We start from the raw sequence: 9197 nt of genomic DNA on the forward strand, positions 1-9197 counted from the left end.
TGTTTTATATTTTTTCTTCTAAGTCAGACTTATAAGAACACCGTGGGAGATTTTCAGTTTGCAAACCGATCTAATCCTGGAACTGTAATATTGGCGTTTTTTTTGGAACCCTTTTACCTGTTGTCATGACAACTGTCATAAACCCTACTGTTATCTCTGTGCAGTCCCACTCATGCTATCAGACCTACCACCTTGTGGATTACATCAAGCTTCTGCAATCTTTATTTTCCACCCAGTAGAAGGCTATAACCATATATTTTAAAATATGAAGCCTTTCTCGCTCTCTCTTTTATTTTCTAATTATTTCCCACGTTCTTTTCAGGTAGCACAGACCATCAGCGCTGCAACGCTCTGCAACAAAATCAGCATTGTGTCCTTTTTGTTTTCATTGTAAAAAAAAAAAAAAAGGTAATTAAAAAAAACAATTGAGAGGTAAATCATACACACAAAATGTTTAATTTGGGGAAAACATTTTTTGAGAGCCAGTGTATTACCAGCATGACACTTAACACACTTTGGAGAAAGTGACTCTTTTGACAGTTTCCTTTTGTTTCAGGCAGTGAACTGCAAACTGCATATGAAAGCAATGTTTGGCATGTTAAAGCTGTAGTGTGTGACTTTAAAATGTAAACAAAGGTATGTTACAGTCATACAGTCATACAGTCCATATGGAGCCCGTCATGCGAAAGTATCGCTGGAAGCGGCTCTCATCCATCCATGGAGCTCCCGAATTTTAACGGTGAAACTCGCCAAGTTGTGTTCCGGCTCCGTGTGGTGTGTTGTGAAACTACACAAGGCGACGGTTTCTTCTGTGCAGACATAAAGCGTCGTACAGCCATGTCGCTGCCCACACAGGAGTGTGGAGTCTGGCCGCTGGCAAGTAAGTGTCAATCAAGTCTATTGCGCCACTTGACCCGACTGGCGCAAATTTCGCGTCTGTGTAGTATTTCATATGCGTGTGGTGTGAACACTGCTACACAGCTTTGGCAACATGGCAAGATGGCAGCAGACTTTAGGTTAAGGAATTAACTGAAACAACTGAAATTAACTTAAAGGAATATGCTGAAACAAATGTTGAAAGAGAACAGTTGAAACAGTCAGGAAAGTCTTCAGTCTCACCTGAGGTGTGGTGTCAGAAGTTACACACTGGAGCTTTAAATGACTGAAGCCACTCTTGTGCTACACTACACTAAATATGTTCCTATGTGTGCATGTAAGATTATTTTAACATACAGCTGAGTGGTGTTAATACTCAGCCTCTAGCTTGTGGATTTTACATGATTCCTGTGGTGGAAAAGCCCTTCATATCCCGCTCATTTATATTCTTACGGTGTTTGTTTCGTTTGATTTCCTTCACAAAGTCGGTGATGTAAGTGGTTAAAGCCAAATGTTGCGTTAAAAACACGGAGATTTCAGGATGTTGAAGTTGTGAGCTGTAACAGCAGGTGTTCTTCATGCAGAGGCAGCGTACATTAACATATACTGTAACTAGATTCTTTTTCATTCAAAGTTCCCTTATGATCAAAGTTAAAGATGATAACAACATTATTGTAGGAAAATCAGCTACATATAAAATAATGATATACTTCATGCTGTGTGTCATTATGCACTTTCATTTTGGGCATTATAAAAGATAATTTTACTCCGAAATAACACAATGTTATATAGATTTATATTAAAATAAACAAAAAAAAAAACAGTGCACCTGCACAAAATAACACTCAGTACGCTTGTTTACAGTGTCTGTTGCCCATGTCAACAACCACTGTACAGTCCCTATACGTCTCCTATAATGTCTCAGGCCAGTCTCATTCATTTTGTTTCAGTTAGCATTGAAATTGAACTTTCAAATCTATAGAGCAGTTACAAATTATTTACCGCTTCAGCCAAGACATTTGCTACTCTAAATTGCATCACAGCTGTGCATACATTTCGGTGCTGCATCAACCTGTGACAGGTCAATTACATTTCCTTAACATCCAGTACTCTCATTGGCTTTGTTGTGGCCATCGTTTACCACCGCAGCTCTGTCTGAAATTCAAAACAAACATACCCTAAGGGTTTTTATATACAACATCTAAAAACTCTATTGATCTCCTGTAGTTAACCTTGTTGACGTATAACCGTCTACAAGATAAAATGTTAAAAGGCAAATATCTGGAGCAGATTTACCTTCCAAACTGAAACAGAAGTGTTATTGCTGGTTTCTATTGGATTTGTTTTCTTATATTCCTCCTCAGAAGTAATGTTGGGCTGCTGGTCCCTGTTTTGCTGCATCTAAGGTCACTCTTTCCACTGTTTTTTAAAGCTACCATTCATCTTCCTGTCTACTATGAAATCTTATCTGTTCTTTTTAACCTGTCAAGAGCCCATGAGGTGAATAATTTGCTGTTTGGCTCAGACTCTACATGAAAATGGTTTTCCAGCTGCAAAACATATTTCCATTTTGAAGCCTTGTGATTTGAAATTTGACCTGTGCTATATCATTTTTTTTCTACTGCAATGAGGCTCCTATTGGACGCTACTGTCAATTTTACTTACTAACTTTATTGATTATTTTCCTGATAAATAAATAAGACTTGAAACTCGTAATTAAGACCATTAACGCCTCAGGAAAATATTAACTGACGTTATTTATGAAGTGAGAATTTGAAGCTCATTTTCGCAGTCTTCCATTCAGATGAAGTCACCCCCTGGTGGTTAAGTGCTACTTCCATCTAACCTCCCAGGTTTCACTTTATCAAACAAGACAAATACGCATATTTTCATATATGTTCTAAGGTTGATCCTGCACTAGTAACTCTCTGTGCATGCACTAACCAGGTGTGTTGGTCTTGGGGTTTAGTCTGTGGTTACTAATCAATACAGGGTTTCTCAGAACTTGGTCCTTGGGACCCACTACCGTGCATGTTTTTTAAGTTTGTGCTCCAACAAAACGGATTCAAATGGTCAGCTCATCAGCCTGATAATGACCCATTTATTTGAATCAGGTGTTTTGGAACATGGAAACATCTAAAACATGCAGAACAGTGAGTCCCCAGGACCAGGATTGAGGAACTCGCCAGCACACTATATCAACATAGTGAGACCACAGATTTAAACACAAACTCTGGACCTGTCTTTGTTGACATTGTTTTTGCAGATTTGTGTTGACATGCCGTCAGTGTGGAGCTGTGACCTCCAGGTTTGGTCAGGTTTGGTCAGCAGATCAGATAAGGAAAAAGATGATGGTCCATTCACTGGGTCGCATTATCAGCTCCATGAAAATATTGGATGGATTATTTTTGTGGAATGGCAGCTGAGCTTAAAGCCTTAAAGTGGTTGCTGTTCCCAAAATTTCTCTGTGGTTCCAGATGATCCATCACATCTCTATATTTAAGCTGACGTTTTTAGCTGCAGAGAAGAGTTTGACACGTTCTCTGACACAGAAGTTGTTACCGCCGGCTTTGAGGAGACAGCATTTTAAGACTCTTTGCTGACAGAGTGAATCACTTTTGCTGGATGGAAGGTTGTTCTGGTGTGCAGTTTTTCAGGCGGGAGCAGGTGGCGAGGCGGTTTCCCTCCCAGTAGCCGGCATCCTGCATATCATGACAGCGACACTTGGTGCAGGGGTCGACCCAGACGGGCTCTCCTGCAGGAATCACCCGACCACGTGAGGCGTCAACGTAGCAGTTACGACCTGAGGGGAAGAAGAGCAACAGAGGTCATGTACACTCACTGACCACTTTATTATACACCTGTTCATCGGCATTCCAACTCAAATATCTAATCAGCCCAGAGGAAAAGTGATTTAAATGACTGCACATGACGTGATGTTATCCCTGTGAGCGTGTCGGTTCTCTCAAGCTTCCTCTCACAGTCTAAAAACATGCAGAGGTTAATTCCACACTCCAACTGACTGACTGAAGTGTGAGTGTGTGTAAAAAGGGAATAGTTGTTTGTCTCTCTGTGTTGGCCCTGTTGAGATCCCCCCCCTCCCCCCCACAACCCTCAAATGGAGGATAAAGTGGTTGAAAATGGATGGATGGATGAACTTGGCATGGTTGATGGTACCACATGGGCTGGATTACGACTGGAATCTACTGGGATTTTTTTCAAGCACAACCATCTCTTGTACAGAGAGTGGTCCAGAAAAGAGAAAATATCCAGTGAGTAGGGGTGGGTGATATGGGCAAAAAAATCTACGTATCTTAATATTTTGGGGGATTTTGACGATAGCGATAATTAGTCGCTATCCTTTGAAAATGTGATTTTAATTGTATTTGCCGCTTACAGATTATATCATTGGACAACACTTTATTTTATTTTATTTTTACTTCAGCATTCAAGTAAAAAGCATCAGCAGTCATTAAAGTCATTTAAATACTTTACATTTAAATTTGCATATTGTTAAAACAAGAATCACGATATTATCTTGGACGATATCTTACTCGCCTCTACCAGTGAGTGTCATTAGTTTGGGTAAAAATGCCATGTTGATGCCAGAGGAGTCGACAGAGGAGAATTAATGACCAAGCTGAGAACAATAAAAGTGACTAGTAACACTTGTCACAATCAACATATGCCGAACATGTGAGACTTTGTACAGTGTTGGGCAGTAAAATAGTACTGTAATACTATAACTTACACTTGCTACACACAGTGATGCTGAGTTACTGGATTAACAGATTGTAATTTGTCTTTTTTTTGCTCTACATTTTGCAACTAGATAATTTAAGTGTCTTTTGTAGTGAAATTAACATAAGATTTTGCAAAATCATGCCGCAGCAGATGTAGATATAAATATTCTTCATTGTGCAAAACAAATAAACATTAAATAATAGTAGTAGGCGCCAGCACAGAAGTCAAGGAGGCAGTAATCTTAGCATGTTTGCCAGTATCCAAAACTTTCACTTTTGATATCTGGCAGGTATTCAACCAAGAAAAAGGTAGGGTCAAAAATGTGTGACTTGCTAGTGATTCTCGTCTGTGATTGGACAGTAGTTCCACAGAAGTCCTGAGGGCTACCGTAATGACAAGTATATGGTTCTATGGGTCTATATTTCTTTGATTTTACTACCCTCTAATGTTAAAAAAAAGGACACTGGTTTGCGGTAAATAACATAGTCAACATCAGCGCAGCACAGGCGACTTCTAGGTGGTGGAAGGGCCTCCAAAATCAAATTCACCTTAGGGCCCCATAAAAGCTTGGGCTGGCCCTGTCACTTATATCATGCATATCTGCATATTGATATCATACCCTACTTCCTGAGTAAGTTGCTTATCACTGAATTTGAAGCAGACAGTTTCCAGCAGCAGGAGTCCACAGTGGGCTTCACTCCTCCAAATGTATTATCCTCTGGACCTAATAAATTGTGTGGTGAGTGTTAAGTGTATTTTCAGCTGAAGAGATACGACAAACACTTTAAGCGAACGGTGCCGTGCATCTGCACTCCCATGAAAAAGATAAACGTTGCTATAATCCAAGCGTCATGAACAAAGAAAGAGCTCATGGTCATGTCTTAATTTCCACATTTAGATAAGTCCTGTTCTGTCTTAGAGAAGCCTTTTTTTTTATTATTATTAATATTATTAGAATAAATTCAGTGTTACTTTCTATTCCTTAATACATTTCTTCCAGCTTACCCTCCTTGCATTCAGGGCAGCATATCCCTGGCTCATAGACGGGGTTGACACATGGGGGAGGAGCACAGTCTGCAACTATACAGCGGGCGATTCCGTCACTGTCACACGTGCAGTGCTCACATTCTGAAGGCTGGAATCATAAAAAATAAATAAATAACACAGTGAGACATAGCATACACATCAATATATAATCAGTTCATGATGAATGGGAGTTCATTGATATTTGTATTTCTAACCAGCACTCTTCGTCAAACCTCCCTCATGTAATCTCAAAAGGGGGCGCCATTTACCTCCAGTTGCCTGCTCCGTAATCAGTCGACCATTGTGTTTGATTCAGAGTTGTGGAGGGAAACTAATCTTGTGCTCATTAATTTGCCATGCAGATGTTTACGAATGTTATTGTCTTTGGTTGAATGGCGGGGAACAATGGCTGCACAAAAAGTGTATGAAATATTTTATTTATTTGAAAATGTGTTGGATGAAGAGGATAAACAACACAGGAACTTGTTATCAAGAGGCTCCTCAAACACAAAGCATGACAATTAACATTTAAACAAACAAGATGAAAATGAATCAGTGTGTGTATTTGATAAGAAAGCCATGGCAACACACACACAACTTGTTTTTATTTGTTAGTGAGGACACAGTACAAACATAATACATTCCCTAACCCCTTATCCATAATCGTAACCATCACAACTAAGTGCCTAACCCTTACCCTAACTGTGAGACAACTTTAAAATATAATTACTCACATATTCTTATAAGCAGATGTTATTCAATATTAACAACCATAACTTATGATAAGACAAGGTTTCCTCACTATATACCAAGATACCAGGCATCTGGACCAGAAACACTATCTGAAGTCTTACTAACGATAATGTATCAGACCTGGCACGCTGTTCCCCAGAGTCTGTGATGATGCCTCACTGTTCAGATGTCAGACACTGTCTAAGTTCTCCTCGGATCTCAGCTGTCTACAATAAAATCTTACAACTTAAACTCATCACTGACTCCAGAGGTTCCATTGTTGTCCGTCTCACCTGATAATCTCCATAACACTAACCTTCTTAACCCTTAAAAACCCTTAAGGTCTAAACCCTTAAAAAGCATTAAAAAGCAAAAACATTTTTATGTTTTATTGGGCCTCACAAAGATACAAATACAAGTACACACACATATCCAGGATCTCTCATAATCTTAAACTACACTAACGTCGTCATATAAAAGTAATTGAAGATAATAAGAGCAAATATACCATGAGAAATCCACTTTAAACATCAACCCTTTGTCTGATAGATACTGTAGCCTTCATTAACTAGATATTCTTCTTATCACGGACATGTTTTAGTACCTGACCTTTTGACCGCTGACGGATAAGTAGCCATTATGAAACACACATTTTATTAATTTCTTCCTTTCTGAAATAAGGAAGAGCCCTTTGTTGTCTTGGAAGAGGTCGGGCAATGAAGTAAGGTCAATGCGGAGCACAGTCGTGTTCATTGACAACTTTCCAGGTCTTTATAAGCACAGATGTTAAAGTCATTGTGTTTTATAGAAATCTCTCTCAGTGCCACAGTCTATTTTCAGTGGTTCAGTGATTCAGAGCTGAAACTTCTTTTGCTGAATATTAGTTCCAACCTTATATACACTGGGTCTACAAAACATAATAATATTTATCTTAAACAAAAACATAAAAAAATAAAACAGGAGAAAACATTTCATTTTGGGGAAAATACTATAAAAAGTTTTTGTTTTATTGCTTTTGTTGACTACTTTTAATGTGGTGGCACATCAAAAACCACTAATAGATTATCCCACAGAGGCTAACTTTCATAGTTGAGAGCAGGGACTTCACTGTGTTCACCTGCCTTAGAACTTCAATAGACCAGGTCCAGATCCAAAACCACTAGAATTAGACTTGTTAGATCTGATGTTGATTATACCAGAGAGACTAAGGACTCTTTGATTTGTGAAACCTTTATCCTAGCAGTGACAATGAAAACTAGTACATAAACCTGTGTTTTACTGCCTTTAGACCACATCAGACCATGTCCAGATCTAAGACCATTGCACTCAGAGTTGTCAAAACTAGCCTAGATTGTCCCAGAGAGACTAAGGACTCTTTAAAAAGCATTTGAAAATGAAAAAGGTGACATTTCACTGTGCTCTTCTATATTTAGACAATAATAGACCAGGTCCAAATCCAAAACCACTCTACTTATCCGGTCTTATTTATCCAAATGTTTCACTGTGTTGTCCTGCATTTAGATTACAATAGACCATCCAAAACCACTCAGACATGTCAGAGCTGGTCTTGATTATCGAGAGAAGCTCCAGACTCCTTAAAAATGCAATTTCTGATTTGTGAAACCTTTTTCCTAGTTGTGGACATGAAAATAAACGGCATTTCATTGTATTTTTCTACTTATATAACACATTAGACTGTGATCCAGATGACAACTACACTCACTAGCTCAGACTTGGCAAATATCCCAGAGCGAATAAAGACTCTTGAGAAGACCGTTTTTGATTCATGTAACAGTAATTCATAGACGTTGTCTTACACAAATGAACCTCATCGATAGTGTTATCTACTTGAGCACCTGCTCCCTTAAAATGCCTTCGTTTACCACTGAGCCTTATGTTTAATACAGTGAATATGGTGTATTGTGGTTGTTGCAGGTTTATCATTACTTTTCAGTCTCACCTGGAAATCCTGCTCCAGCTCGTACACCACTCCTCGGTACTCACAGCCGATCTTCTCGCACCTGGGGCAGCAGTCGGTGGGGTAGTGACTGACATGGATGCATGCAGCCGGGAGGGAGGTGCACTCAGTGCGGGCACACGAGGAGCCCTCGGCGGTGCACTCACACTGGGTGCAGTGGTCCGAGTCCAGAAAATACCATTCCCCGACGTAGTAAACGCTGCCGTTTGCCTCACAGGTGCTCTCCTGTTGTCCGGCGACTGAGAAGCCAAAGGCGGCCTGTGCGTAAAGCAGGAGAGCCAGAGCGGCCGTGCGTATCCTGCGCTCCAAGGAGTGGCGCTGACTGGACAACTTTGCCATGGTTTATCTTTAGATGTTCCTTGTCCCAAAACAACAACAACAAAAAAAGGTGTGTACTGAAGTGAAACATCCACTCTGGTCCAGCTGGAGTTTGTATTTTATAAAGGTATTTTAGTTTCTTGCATTGTTGCAGCGCAAACACTGTTGAGTTTAACCCCGGGGGTTTTGCCACAGCACAGCGGTTATCCTGCGCTCTGCTGGAGCTGCGCGCTTCTCTGCACGGTCCGAAAGGGGGTGGAGGTTTGTGGGATTAAAGAGGGAAAGTTATAATCACTGACAGAGGCAGAGGGAGAGGGAGAGGGGGTTCACATGGCAGTCTCAGCCATCCCTCTCCACACTTTGACGTCTTTAAATAGACTTTTACAAGAGCACAGGTGCTGCTGCTAATGACTCATGTAAAATACTATTGTACAGCCGAATGTATTCGTAATAAAATACGCTTAATACGCAAATCAATAGTTGCAAATCAATAGTTGCTTAAGGTCTGGTTTTTATGACCTGT

General features: G+C 40.0%; 1 protein-coding gene across 1 annotated transcript; it reads right to left on the reverse strand.

Moving 5' to 3' along the window:
- Nucleotides 1–3488: 3488 nt before the first annotated feature.
- Nucleotides 3489–8695, reverse strand: LOC310927315 (von Willebrand factor C domain-containing protein 2-like; the record flags this gene model as incomplete). The annotated part of the gene is made up of 3 exons (XM_083889609.1): nucleotides 3489–3679; nucleotides 5626–5755; nucleotides 8339–8695. 3 exons carry the CDS (start codon nucleotides 8693–8695, stop codon nucleotides 3489–3491), a joined length of 678 nt encoding a protein of 225 aa, XP_083745735.1.
- Between the last annotated feature and the right edge of the window lie 502 nt (nucleotides 8696–9197).

This window comes from Microchirus variegatus (genome assembly GCF_963457635.1).
Source record: "Microchirus variegatus genome assembly, chromosome: 5".
In the NCBI taxonomy this organism is placed as follows: Eukaryota; Metazoa; Chordata; class Actinopteri; order Pleuronectiformes; family Soleidae; genus Microchirus; species Microchirus variegatus.